This window comes from Melospiza georgiana, chromosome 3 (genome assembly GCF_028018845.1).
Source record: "Melospiza georgiana isolate bMelGeo1 chromosome 3, bMelGeo1.pri, whole genome shotgun sequence".
In the NCBI taxonomy this organism is placed as follows: Eukaryota; Metazoa; Chordata; class Aves; order Passeriformes; family Passerellidae; genus Melospiza; species Melospiza georgiana.
The window spans coordinates 32,800,666-32,815,333 of record NC_080432.1 but is presented as its reverse complement, the minus strand read 5'-3'; the positions used below and the strand labels follow the sequence as shown (position 1 = coordinate 32,815,333).

Sequence of the window (14,668 nt, the reverse complement as noted above, 5' to 3'; positions counted from 1 at the left end):
AAGCTAATGGGATAGAAGTAAGAGTGGAAAATGAAGGTGCAGTATCCAGAGCATCTTTAAGTGTGTTAAAAGGTTTTAAAAGGTACATACCTGCTAAAAGTTGGGCGTACTGCTCTGACTGAAGCAACAAGAGAATCACTGCTTGGGGCATTTGAAGCTAAGACGTGCAAGATGCAGTGACTGAAGTTACCTTCTCTGTTACTCATTGAAACGTTTTTAGTAAATGTACTGAAATGGCATTAAACAGATGTGAATGTGGGAGGGTTGATAAAATAGCTAACATGAGAACTGTGAGTATCTTAGGCATCTTGGGTTGAAATTTGCCCCCACTTCCCCAGTAAACATGCCCAGCTGATACCATCATGGCCCAGTTTCTGAGGTTTTTTTAAAGAGATGGTTTATTTAATTTGTGAAGAAAAAGCAACACAATGTTTATCACCAAAATGTATTTTTTGAAGGTATTGATGACTACACATATTCCAGTGGTGATGTGAAAGCTTTAAAGTCCAATAGGAAAAAATACAGTGGGAAGACCCCACATCTTCTGCTAATGTTGTTACCCTCCTACAGACTTGAGTCGCAACAGCCCAGTCGGCGGAAGAAGCGTGCTCTAGATGCTGCCTATTGTTTTAGGTAACTATGCCTGCACATCCCATATTCTTACACAGTGGTGAGACACTGGAGGTGTCATGCAGTTGTTGATCATGTTTCTTTACAGTTAGCCTTTATACAGAATGCAGATCCTCAGGGGTCTGTGTGCAGCAGGTCTCTGCCCAGCGGTCTCCAATCCCACAGAGACAGATTGTTGTGACCTTAGACAGGAGAAGCTCAGTTCCATGTGGGATGATTCCCAGATGCATTTGCCCCATAGTTAGAGCAAAATTATCACCTTCACTTTGTTCACCTACTCAGAGTCTCCTCTGTAGGACCTGGAAAAAAGCACTTGAATAATCCTCCAGGGAAGCCATTAGCTTCGTCTGTAAGAGCAAGTCCTGCCATGTCCAAGCATCCTGCAATAACTGTAATTTCAGTTACAGCATAAGCTACTATTGATCTGATTTAGTTGAGAATTTTTGTGACTCAGACCTGCCTTTCTGTAAAGGATGATTTCCAGGGAGCAAGCAACTGGATTACTTTTATTCCCAGCGTTGTCTTTGTTATGACCGATGTGTTTGTATTTTATTTCCCAGGAATGTGCAGGATAATTGCTGTCTGCGTCCACTTTATATTGACTTCAAGAGGGATCTTGGCTGGAAATGGATTCATGAACCTAAAGGATACCATGCTAATTTCTGTGCAGGAGCCTGCCCATATTTATGGAGCTCAGATACTCAGCACAGCAGAGTGAGTAATGCATTTGCTAATTTTCAGCTTCTGGGACTGACATCAGCACCAGTATCCAGAGTTAGTCTCAGTAACTAAGGATGATGAAATGTGGCCCTATAGAGGAACTCACTCATGGCCTCAAGCTAGTTGAAGCAGGAGAAATGTACTGGCCCAGAGATTTGCTTTCTTTTATGTGTTCATTGATATGAACACATGGTTGGATTGAATACTTCTTGTGAGTGTGTAGCCTTTGGAGGTGGCTTGAAAAAGGCCTTTCAATACAGACATGAGTGGAAGATGGCACGATGAGTTTGGTCAGCAAAGACACTCACTGAGGGAGGCACTTTGAGAGTAACAAAAGGTCTGAGTTCTTCCACCTGGTTATCACCTCTTTTATGACCTGCCATACTGATAGCTGTCCTCCTTTTACTTCAAAAGACATATTCTTTCTTACACTTTGAAAATTTATATGGGAAGGAGGGACTTTTTTTGTATGGGATGCTGATAAACTGAATCATAGTTGTCTGAGATGGGACTTTTTATTTTAGGGATTGGATGTGGTATTTTAGCCAAATGCCTTAGGATGAGTAGTATTCTGCTGTGAAGTGCTAATTTCCTCTCAGCTGTCACTAAGGATGTCTAGACAGTAAATGCAAGAGACAGACATTTGCATCACAGTTGTCATAAAGTGAGAATTTCACCCTCGGGTCCATGCTAAGAATGATGTCTCCCCTTTTTCAAGCCTCCCTTAAAATGACAGATCAGTGTCAGCTAGCAGGGACAACTTGCCAAGCCCAAGGGACAGCTTGAGTTTCTTTTGGTTGGTAAAACCATGATACCATGTTCTTCCTGAGCTTACAGACCCCTTTTTAGCTGTCACTGTCTGTGACATTGTACTGTTAGCAATGTCAGCAGGCAGAGGGATAAATAAGGTGAGTGTGTTTCTGTGCTGGTGTGGAGTAATGGTGTACACATTTTGGAACTGCACTTGTTTTTAAAGGAAAGAGGAAGAGTAACTGTCATGGTCACAAATATGTGGTTTGGATAATTGCCCCAGGAGCCAGAAGTTGCCTAATAAAGTAGTTAGTGTTGCTGTCCTGAACAGATCTTCTGTCTCTCTAAGCTGCAAATGTTGTGTGGAAGTTCTAGGAAAAGGTCACTTGGCGTTTGGCTAAGGCATTAATGGCATCCTCGGGAGCACCTATGCATCATCAGTGGCTAACCCTACATACTTCCCTTGCAGAGAACCATGCATAGGAATCAGGGTGACATAGGTGGTGACTCCATGCATCTGGCTCTCAGCAGGAGTAGCTGCACCTTGAGTCCTGCTGCTTGCAGGATGGCATTAATGGACTTAATTAGCATAGCAGAGGGTAAAAGAAGAGGGGTGCCTATACTCTGAGGAGGTCTCTCTTCTCTTTGGTCACTTGTAATTCCAAAATCTGTAAACAGCAAATGGCAACCTGAAGAAACAGATAAAAACCTTTCTATTTCCTCTGTATTCATAAATATGGTGTGCCTGTTGATCCAAAGGGCATCATTCTAGAGGCAGACTCCAGGTACTTGCCTGCTTTGAGGCTTAAGACTGTATGGACAAAACCTTAGGAAATTCAGGCATATTGTGATCACTAAATTGAAGTGGAAAAGCATAAAAACCCCTAAATTCCAGGAATCTTTATACCATTTTCAGTGGGCATTCTCTCAGGTGCCGTGGGAGAAAGGGATGCAGAAAACAGTTTGCTCATGAGAGGCAGCTGCCTTAATCTCTCTTTTTTGGTTTCTACTTCTAGGTACTCAGCTTGTATAACACCATAAATCCAGAAGCTTCAGCCTCCCCGTGCTGTGTGTCCCAGGATTTGGAACCCCTCACCATCCTCTACTACATTGGAAAAACACCCAAAATCGAACAGCTTTCCAACATGATTGTCAAGTCTTGCAAGTGCAGCTAAAGGATATCCCTGAAACAGCATGACGTGTGTTTATAAAAAATAAAGATAACCAAGGGAAAAAAGAAAGAGAGAGTGAGAAGGAAAGAAAGAAAAATAAAAACGCGGATTCATCAGTGTTAAAAGGAAAAAAAAAGAAGAAAAAAAAAGCGGTACTAGTCTGAACTGTTTGAAAGTTTGTTTTGTTGTTTTTTTTTAAACTGGCATCTGAAGCAAAACATTGAAGGCTTTTTCCTACATTTCACCTACACATAGTGTGAGATAGACAAGAAGCAAAGTTAAAGAAAAAAAGAAACCTTTTAAAAAATAAACACTGGAAGAGATTTGTTAGTGTTACTATGTGAAAGGAAAAAAACAGGAAAACCCCATGAAGTGGAGTTGCTGTATCTGTCCCGTGCCTTACTTGATCTCTCTGTATTGTTATGCAATAGGCATCCTACCCATTCCTCTTAGCTATAGAGTTAACAGTGCATTATTTATTTGTGTATAAAAACTATCAAATGAACATTTCTGTATCACCATTGGGAAAATGAAAACCAGCCAATGTGGACAAGGTGGAGACCAAATAAGCTGCCAGAAATACATATAAAGCCTAAAGGAACACGAGCTCAAAACAATCAGAAAAGTAATGGTTAGTTTAGTTCAATTAAAATAGAAATCAGTTATTACATTACTGAGAAACTCTGCCTTTAAAATACCTTATTTTTCATGCCAGCTGCCTAGAGAGACTTCTTGTAAGGTCTCAAACCCTTGTTTTAAATACTGAATGATTTACTAATAAAGGACACTCTGTTTCAGTCTCAAAGACAAGTCTATAAGATTTTTTTTTTACTGTAAATGATTTAAAATGTCAGTTTAGTAAACCAGTGAAATATTTAACATTTACTGGTCTAATCTTCAGACCTTAATATGTTGCTGTATAGCTATGCTATGGGAATTTTTTTGTTCTTTTGGTATATGTAACCATACCTAGAGTATTACAATAGGTGGGTAGTAAAAGCCAGCTTAATTGGAAACATATCTGTAGATCTCTATTTGTAAACTATTAAAAAATTACGTACTTTATGTGTAATGTGTAAATTTTCACCATATTTTTGTACTCTGTAATACTGTCAGCTCTCATGACTTTGAATTTGAATTTGGGGCTCTTTTTGATCGCTCAGAATCACGTGTTTCCCTCTAGCTGGCCAGTATGAGTAGAGTCCCTGTATTTTGACTTGCACTACAAATACATGTTTTATAATAATTGCTATACATGTGCTTTGTATATTGTTCATCATTATGACATAAGCTACCTGACTCCATTTGTTTTCCTGTTTTATAAAAAAGGATGGATTAAAGCAATCTCCCCCCCTGCTCCCTGCTCCTCCTCCAGCTGTCCCCGTTCACAGCGCTTGCATCGCGATGCGGTTCAGATCTCTGGGCCTTCCCGTTTTCCCGTTTCCTTTCGGCTGTGGACATTGTACAGCTGGGCAGGGAGCGAGGAGAGGAGAGGAGAGGAGAGGAGAGGAGAGGAGAGGAGAGGAGAGGAGAGGAGAGGAGAGGAGAGGAGAGGAGAGGAGAGGAGAGGAGAGGAGAGGAGAGGAGAGGAGAGGAGAGGAGAGGAGAGGAGAGGAGAGGAGAGGAGTCCCAGCCCTGCAGAGGATGAGCCCAGCGCTGTGCAGGGGCCGTGGGCAGCGGCGATGCCCGTGTGTGCACAGCGCAGCGGGAGCACAGCACACCTGGATGCATCCACCTGGCACGGGGAACTCACTCCTGCAGCTCCTCCGTGGGGCTGCTCCTGTGCAGGTAACACAGGTTTGGCCTCTGCAGCAGCACAGCAGGGCCCTTCAGGCTCTTGGGGTGTGTGTAAGGATTGGCAGGATCAGACCCTTGAGTTTTGCAAGTTTACCAGTTTTTTTCTCAATTGAGTTGATGCTAAAGCTTCTTTTGAAAAAAAAGAGAAAGGAACATGGGGATTCCTGGGGTTTTGTTGTTTTCATATTGTAGAGGGAGTGAAAAGAAACAAACCACATCGCATACTTCATTTTGAAAAAAAACCCCTAACATAAATAAGAAAAGAATACTGAAGAAGGCACAATCGTTTCATTTCATGTGATGGATGCTACTGCAGAGCAAAGCTGGAAACCTTCAGTGCAAGGATTCTGCTTGGATGGGAGGGACATTTTCTGCCATTGTCCTGAGCAGTGTTGGGAGGACGCTCCTGAGCTTGGTGTTGTCAGTTCCAGTTTTAAGAAGTGCAGTCTCTGGCTTCAGCAGAATACTGGTGCAAAACTGAGGTGCCGTGGTGGCTTGCAGAGGCAGCTCCTCAGGACTTCTGTGGAGCCTGTGTTTATTGCCTAGATGGGAACATAGCCCCAGGGATTGTCTAATCCCACCCACTGGCCCAGGAGGAGAAGGTGTGTTAGACTTCTGATTTATTTAGTGGGCTGAGGTGAACAGGTGAAGAATCTGTCCTGCTAACACTTGCTTGAGCCAGACTAACTCCAGTGAGAAGATGCACTGAACTCAGTGAAACTCCTCAGGGTAATACATACTCTGGATTTTGCTGTATAATGACAGCAAAATTAGTTTTATCAGGTTCAGTATGAGAACTGTATTTTTGTTGGACAGGAGAGAAAACAAGGGTGAGCACATTTTACAAAACTTAAAAATGTTTTTGCAGTTCTCTGATACAGGAATGCAGCTTTCAGACTAGTTTTGAAGAAGTGGGATGGGAGATAGCATAGTTGTCCAACTATACTCACTGTGTGCTGGATGCAGCTGAAAATTTGAACATGGATTTGAAGTTTTTCTCTAAGCGTAGAACACTATTTCTGTAAGTCATTGCCCCAAAATCAATTTTTAAAAAAAAATTCTAGTGTTCCTCAAAATGCACTGATAGTATTTGAAATTCTCTATTTTAAAGCTCCTACAATTTATTTTTTCTTGTTCATTAGGCATGTATTTCCCTTTAATTACCATAGGTGTTAGGCCTGATCCTACAATATGCAGAACTCATGGGTGAAATTCCCCTCTGCAGAGTGGGGTAACGTGAGTCCTTAGCACCTCTCAGGTCTGATGTAACTACCCCTCAAATGATCTTCAGATGGGTCTGCAACAGCTCAAGGACTTTGTGCCTTATTCTGGCAAGGTGATTGCCACTGCCTGAGCAAAGTCCCTGAGATCTGATGGGAAATGTTCAGCATCTGGAAAGATCAGACCCAAGGGGGGCTGACTGGGGCTGAGGGGGAATCATAGCACTTAGCTGGGTGGGATAGGACAGCACTTCTGATGTGTTCAGCATCAATACAACTGTATGGATGGCATGGTTTAAAGGCAAAAAAGGAAGGAACTTAAAGGACAGCTGTGTTGTACTTTGGTGATTGATTACTCTGTATTTTAACACATTGTATGTCTGTTTTTGTGGTGCTCTAGTGGTAAATAAATTATTTCAATTATATGCTGGTGTTGCTTTCGTATGGCAGTATTCTTCTGGCACAGGCAATTCCTCAGCCCTGGAATGTTAAATCCCTGCAAAGCCTGATTTGGTGTGGGATTTTGGCACGTGTGACCTTGATGTGGTGCACTGCAGGCTGAGGTGAAGCACATCCACCCAGGGTGAGGGTGGATCATATCTGCTCTGGGGGTTGCTCTCCCCTCAGCCACTGTAGTGGATGTCTTGGTCTGTAGACAGCTGCCTCGGTATATCAGTTTACCGGGAGCAGCTATGTGGCACTTGGAAGTGTGTTTTGACATAGAATAGGATTCCCTAGTTTGTTTTCTATTTCCATACACTCTGCAATTTGCAATTGCATTATCTAAGCAAATAAGAATTAAGGAGCCTGGAATTGCAGCTTTTCTTTGTCAGGCTCTAGTCACTTGAATAAATAAAACTGATGGCAGGAAGGATTTCAGGATTGAATCACTGCTTTTAAAGTTGATGAAATTATATGTGAAAATTCTCCCAGAGCAGGGACTGCTCTCCCTGGTGCCTTCTCTGGCATCTAAGGAGTGCATAGCATTTCTTGGCTTGAATGAAAGAGCATGTTTATGCCAGATTGTTTAGGGTTATTGTGATAAATTTTAACAAACAGACTCTGTGGTCTGTCAATATGTTTAAGAATGTAACTTGGGATGAGCATTAAAAACAATCTTAGGGACAATTCCACCATGGTTACGCTCCAACCTTAATTGATTTCAGTGAGTTTATGTGGGCATAAAACTGTAGTCCTTCAAAATTTTCCAGATGCCAATTTTTATTCTGTCTATGTCTAGCTACCCATCTATGTGCTTTGACATGAATGTAATCTTCCAGCCTCATTCTTACCCTAAGAAGCCCTCACACTGAGATGAGAATACCTTGCAGCCCTGTCTGCTGTATTTGAAGTCAGTGAAGAACAGGAAGGTTTGAGGAGGAATGCTGATTGGACATTGTAGGTGAGAAAGTGGTCATGGTACCTGTAACTAAGGAGGAGCAAAGTGGAGGGAACACTGTGTGCTGAAAGAAATTTTATAGCATGGAGCTAAAAAGATGGAAGATTTGCCATGATAATGAGATTTATGCAGAGTATTTTGATGCTGGGCTTGTCTTCATTTTGTTAACACAGCCTCTCCAGACTGTATTAGTGAAGCCCTTACTGTGCTTGAATCGAATTGTGGTTAATAAATGTGGAATATTCAATATAGGAAAAAAAAAACCAAACCATGTAAATGTCTTGAAAACTGTTTTTTAGGCCAAAATCTGCCTCTTAGTTCAGACAGAACAGATTCTATGAGGAGCCATGAGTTCTGGAAGAAAATAAACCAAGAGGTTATGTAATTATATGTGGTTATAAAGTAGATGTGAAGTAATGTAGTTGGCTTGTCAGTGGGTATGGGTGTAACAGTAATTTCTTCATCTGTATAAAAATAAAATTAAATGGAACAGAAAGCTGATGAGAACTTCCAATCAAATTTGATATGCTCATTTAATGAAGTAACCTGCTGGAATCTAATACAGAACCCCTGGGGTATAAACCTTCCTTCAAGCAAATGGTGGTCCAAGAAACAAGTATTTCCTATAAATGGGTGTTTGAGTGCCAAGCCAAGATGATGGCAGTGATCATTGATCTTTGGGTCTCAGCACTGTTTGCACATACTATACGCAATTCTGATTTAATAATTCACAAACTCATTCCAAAAATATTTGCTATGAGAAAGGGAACAAAAGATAAAAATGGCAAAGGGGACCAGAGTCTCTTGCTGTTCAATGAAACACCATGAGCTGTCACACACTGTTTGGTCCAGCTAATTAGAGATGGATGCAACGAAAATGTTAACATGTGAGTTCACATTTCATCAAAAATCAAGTGTCTGGGGCTCTGAAGAAGGGTTCAAACCTGAATCACTTCAATGAAATCCCGTTAGGTCCAATCTCTGCTACTGGTTTGTAACCAAACTTTGATCCCCAAAGTTGTTGCAGGGGTGTGTGAGGCTTTGAGCTGAATATGTCTGAAGTTCTTGCACTTGAGCTGCTCTGAGTGTGCCAGATGCAAGTCCTACACAGCTCAGTCTTCTGTTTTTTCTCCCAAGAGCAAAGGCACACAAATATAATTGCCACTCATATGAACGGCAGTTGGAAAGAGTCAAAATGTCCCTGTGCATCGAGGTGTTTCCAGAGAGCCAGGAGTGTTACAGGTCACCTCATTCTTGAGTGATTTACAGACCAGCATTGTGGGACTGTGAGATGGGGTTTTGCCATCTGATGGAACCCACGTGAAATGAATCGATGGCTTCATTCCAGTTCCTAGTGTAAACTTGTTGCTAGTCTCCAAGGATATGCAGACTGATTTCATCCATCAAAAGCAGAAAATATCTTTATCCGAAAAAAAAAAAAAAAGTCCCTTTTTTTCCCCCCCTTTGGAAAAATGTAAATACAAGACAAAATATGCAGCAGTTCATGGGCAAGTTATGCATTCCTCTGCAGTGTGTAACCTGTTCTCAAAGAGGTGGTCTGGATCAATTTGTGAACAGTTGGGAGGGAAAGCTGCATTTGGAGATACTCTGAAATATATTATTTCCTCTGCTTCTTCTATGAAACCCTCAGTTACCATAAGACACACAAAAGGGGAAAAAAAACAAACAAACAAAAAAACCAAACCAGAAGACTGTAAATAAGCAAATGAAGTGACGTTTTTCACCGTGATACCCAGCTATGATGTGTAACACAAAAGGTACATCACTGCAGATCCTGAGTGTCAGATACAGCCATCTGATGTACACAAGCTCGGGTGACAGAAAGAGGAGCAGGAAAGATGAACACAACAGAAGGTTTTTGTCAGCATAAGCATAGGCCCTACATCACACCACAGGAAAACTGGACTAGTTTTTGTTGTACTTTTTGCTTTGGACTGCTTCCATAGCACAACAGGCCGTTCCCATTTCTCATGCTTTAAGAAAAGGGGTATCTTTAGGGAGGTAGGAATTTACCTAGGAGTAACTGAAAGTCACCGATACATTTTGGATACATTTTGAGATCATTAGCAGTCAGGAGACAATTTAAATGAGCTGTTAACAAAACCTTAATTAACTTTTCCTGTAGCTAAGCTCCCCTTGCTGTTCTCCTGGCCTCTATCTCCTATTTCAGTGTTAAAAGTTCTTCCACTGCTTTGCGGTAACAGATGGAGTCTATCAAATAGTCAAAATCTCAGCAAGTATCCCAAGGACTGAGGAGGAGATCTCAAGCATTAAACCCCCAGGTGTCTCCAGCTCCTGATCCCTTAAAGCAGTGCTGTAACACACCAGATTGTGCACAAAGCAGGACCTCAAATGCCCTCTCAACAGTGGGCTGCCCATGTAAATGCAAAAATACTCTGTTTTCATCTCCACAAGATACTCATGGACTCATTCAAACAACCTTCTCATTGATCAGACCTCCTCTCCCACTGCAAGCACTGTGAGCAATGTAGGAGGAATCCATGACCCCTGCCAGGGGAAATTTATCCTTAGATAAATCTGTATATGCGAAAATATGTGTCATGGCTTGCAGAGAGGAAAACCCCTTTGCCATGGTTTTTAGCTCAAGTAAATTTCTTCTGAGTAGCTGTTAAAGTGCTGTGTTTTGAGTTCAGAATGAGATTGGTGTTGATAACTCAATGATGCTCGGGGCTTTTTGCTAAGTCCTGCTTATCCTAGGATAAGGACTATTTTTCCCCCTTGTTTCATGCTCTGCCAGTGAGGAGGTGAGCAAAAGAAACTAGGAGGGATCATAGCTTGGGCAGGTGACCTGAACTGACCAAAGGGATATTCCACACCACAGAATATCATTCCCAGTGTATAACCTGTGGGAGTTGCCTGGAAGGACAGCCAGTCTGGGTTCAGGAAGGGGGTCTGGCATTGGTCTGTGAGTGGTGAACAACTGTATTGTGCATTACTTGTTTTTTTGCTTTTATTGCCAGTATTATTATTTGCCATTATTATTCTAATTTAATTTATTTTTAACCATTAAAATGTTCTTATCTCAACATACAAGTGTCACTTGGATTCTCCTCTCCATTCCACTGGGGTGAGTGGGGGGTTGTGTGGTGCCTCATCTCCAGCTTGGTTTAAACCATGATACACTTGCAAGCAAGAATTTACATAGTGAAAAAGGTAAGAATCAAGTCATGTTTGATCCATTTCTGTGGATACATAAATTAAAGTAGTATATATAAATTTAAAGGCCTTTTTAAAATTTACATTGGGCTGAAAGGTTTATTTTTTTTTTCTGTAATCATAAGCCACTCCCTCTATTTGCTAAGTAACTTTCCACTTTCTGGACAGCTTCACTACATGTATTCTTAGCAGTCTTGCTGTATGGCCCCAGGGAGGCAAAAAAAGGAAATTTCAGAGACTGATTCACTTCTGGGTTACTCCATAATAGCAGTTTGGGTTTGTAACTTGCGTTGCTGGATGCAGGAAATTACTTTTGGAGGCAACAGGGTTGAACTGACTGGTCTTATTCCCAGCTCTCTTACTTCAGCTTCACTACAGCACAACTATTTCAACAAGGGACAAACCAGGTTTTAAAGTCATTTGCCTAAGAATAGTCAGGCTCAGTTTGCTATTTTACTAGAGCCTTCACACAAAGCATATGTGTTCGTGAAGTGTTTGAACACTGATTGCCACAGTAGCCTGCAAGAAGGCATTTCTATTGCACATTTGAGCTTATATTTGAAATCTAGAAGGATGATGAACATGGCAGTATTCTGGAGAAGGAAATTGATTTTCTTATCATTTAGATTGGTGCAAGGTGTTGCTGCCATTTTTCTCTCATCCGGCAGCATTGGAAATAACATTCTCTAATGCTGGAATCAATTCTTGTGCTGTATTTATTGCATGGGTGTAATATATAACTATAACCTGGGGAAAACTATCCTTTTCAGTGTTCACTATGCTTATAGTGCTCTCAAATAGTTTTCAGTCTGACCTTTTGATATTGGAATCCAGCCCAGAGATAAATTTGTCTACACAGTTTTATCAGACTTTGCTGAGATATCTTTGACTTCAGAGAGTAACAGGTAAGTATATTTGCCTTACACTTTTCAATCACACACAGCTCAGCTTGAGAGCAGAATTCAGTCATTTGTGCTCTAGTTTGTTGGGGTCACAGTCAGATGAGTATATCAGCTTTCATTTCAAACATGAAAGCAGATTTTCAATGTTCCTGACTGTAAAGAAAATAATGAAACCATGAGCTGTGTTGAATTAACACAGCAGCATCTACTTGAGTCTGCAGAATTACCAAAGCAGACCATGGAGTGAAACTTTGTTCTTTGTAGCTTTTCAATGGAGAATATGCTCTTTTCAAAGGAAAGGCTTTTCTCCCTGCCTCTGGCATACAGCAAGAATGTCTTACAAGTGAAACAACTGTCACCTTTTTTCTTTGGAATTTAAGAATGAAAACATCAGGATTTCAGGTTCTTGTTTTGTGTAAAAAACAAAAAAAAAAAGAGGAAAAAATAGCTAAACTCTTTTCAGCCTCGACAATATTCTTCCCCCCCCAAAAAATGCAGCATGAACTAGTCCTCCTGTGTAAGTGTCCTAGTGAAAAGCCTCTCTGAAAAGAGCTCTGCCCCTTCCTGTCTGTATTAAGAGGGCAAACACCTCAGTGCCAATACTCTTCACCAGCTAATGGAAAGGATGACAGACCCCTCTTAAAACTGCTTTTAGCTGCACTTCTCTTTGGCAGTCGGGCCTTTGTTCACTGCTGAGCAGTGGCAACACGACAACAGAATAAGGCTTTAATGGCCCTTTGAAATAAGGTAGATGCAGAAGACAAACTATGTTCAGACACATCTTGGTGTTCAACCACTGTCTGACCTAAGAGAAATGTAAGCGCGAAGGAATCTCATTCAGCAAAAAAGTGACCACAAAGAGCAGGAATCGTACTCTGCATCTCCAGAGACAAAGAGGCAGAAGGAGAAGGTTTTTTACCAAAGACCTGCTTAGGAAAGTGTGGGAGCAGTGACTCTCAAGGCACTACAAAATATGATGACACATCCCTAGGCTGGCCAGGCACTGCGTGGGAGTAGCTTCATTACAGTCTAGTTTCAGCTTCCTCATGCACTTGGGTTGTTTGGTGGTATGTGTCTGTCTCTGAATCTTGATTTATTCCTTTGAAATCTTTTCAAGGGTAATCTGCCACAGAATGTGTTTGTATAAAGGGATGAGAGCAGCAAATGTCTACATGAAAAACAAAGGTCAATCAGACACTTCTCATGTGAATCATCATTACACCCATACTTCCTGCTGGAATAATTAGGAGATTTGTTTAGAATACTGTGCTTCTTTTGATTTATTCCAAATCTGTTGTAAATTACTGACTGGAGATTACATGCTGAGCATCTTTGTACTGAAATAATTCTTAATCCATACCAAAAATTTTCAACTTGCTTTAAGGGAACTGCTTCCAAAGGCTAAAGGACAAATCTGTTTCTTTTATCTCTTCATTCTACATCCTGTCTCCTGACTTTCTCTGTATCAATACCATGAGTTCATGGCATTGATTTGCTTGTACCTTATGTTGACGTTTCTTGAAAAAGTGTATGGCGTTGAAGTTTGTCCATCAGTTTGCCACATTGACCATTGATAGCTAGGAGACAAATGAGTCTTTGAGTAAAATGTGTTGGCTTGAAGCTGAGTTCCTAAAAGTGAAAGAAACATTCCAAATTCCTAATCTTGGAGTCCATAGTCCAAAGTGCTTTTTGAGTTCCCAGTTACAGTCGCCCCTCTTCAAGTCTGCTTCCAGAAACTAAACAGGAGGTACCTTTCATGATGGAAACCGAACAGGAAGGCCAGAAAGCTCTTTAGATCTGCTTATAGGCTTGGAAACCTAAATATATTACTAGCTAAGGAATATTTACGTGAATACAACTAACCATTTGCAATGATCAAGTAAAGAAAAATTCTTCTTGTCCCAAAAAAGCAAAGGAGACTTCTCTGCAGAACACATAGTGAAAAGGGCTGGTTAAAATGGGGATGTTCCTGGAGGCGTCCAAGGCCAGGCTGGATGGGCCCAGGACAACCTGATTTAGTGAGTGGTATCCCTGCCCATGGCAGGGAGGCTGGAACTCCAAAATCTTGAAGGTTCCTGCCAAACCAAACCATTTTGTGATTCCATTATTAGCTCCAAATAAATCATTAAATTGATGCTGCTGAATAGCCACTGGATTTTCAGCATTCAATTAATGTTTTATTTGTTTGATTGGTGTATTTTTGGGGGGGTTTAAGATAAAATTTGGTACATTCACTCAGTCTTCAAATCCAGCATTATTTAACTGCTTAAATGAGAAATATTGTGCTTTTATGATACTAGTTTAGTGCAGCAAGCAAACAGAGATCAAAGTATCTTGAGAACTACATTTAATTATAATCGCCGCCATAAATGCCAGAGCAAGATGTGGCTCTGTCATAAAAGAAAACACAGTAAAACAATATTATGCAGTTTACAAATTCCATCAAACCACTGTACAAATAAACAATGCTACTGAATCACACAACAAATCATCTTACAATTAGGCCACACAAGACCATCTGGTTTGCAAACCAGCCTACAAGCCAAAGAGGAAAACTTTGAAGATAAATATTGCCATATGTGGAAGCCCAGGAAAAAATATTGCTTACTAGCACGGAGCATCATTTTGAAATGTAATTCTCCGTGGGAATTGAAGATTTCTTACGGAGGCTAATATGTTTTGCAAGAAACCTCACAAAATGGAAGCATAAGGTATTACAGATAGGCCCAGAGACTGCAAAGGAATGAAAACCCTTTTAAAGCAGCTGGATTTAGCCTGTCTGCTTCTTGAGTACCTAAGTTTAATTGGAAGTTGTAACATTTTCTCTGTCCAGGACATTTGTCTAGTTGTATAAGGGAAACATCCTGTTCTTTCTCAGTC

At 40.9% G+C, this 14,668-nt stretch overlaps 1 protein-coding gene across 2 annotated transcripts in view; it reads left to right on the top strand.

Moving 5' to 3' along the window:
• Positions 1-4,073, top strand: part of TGFB2 (transforming growth factor beta 2) — a 57,394-nt gene extending 53,321 nt beyond the window's left edge. Inside the window, exons 5-7 of one of the 2 annotated variants that reach the window (XM_058020160.1) lie at positions 459-633; positions 1,191-1,344; positions 3,117-4,073. In XM_058020160.1, coding sequence (XP_057876143.1) covers positions 459-633; positions 1,191-1,344; positions 3,117-3,275 — 488 coding nt within the window. In that variant the 3' untranslated portion in view covers positions 3,276-4,073. Of the gene's footprint in view, positions 1-458; positions 634-1,190; positions 1,345-3,116 lie in introns of those variants that run through there. The other variant, XM_058020161.1, reaches the window with a different exon arrangement.
• The last annotated feature ends 10,595 nt before the right edge of the window (positions 4,074-14,668 follow it).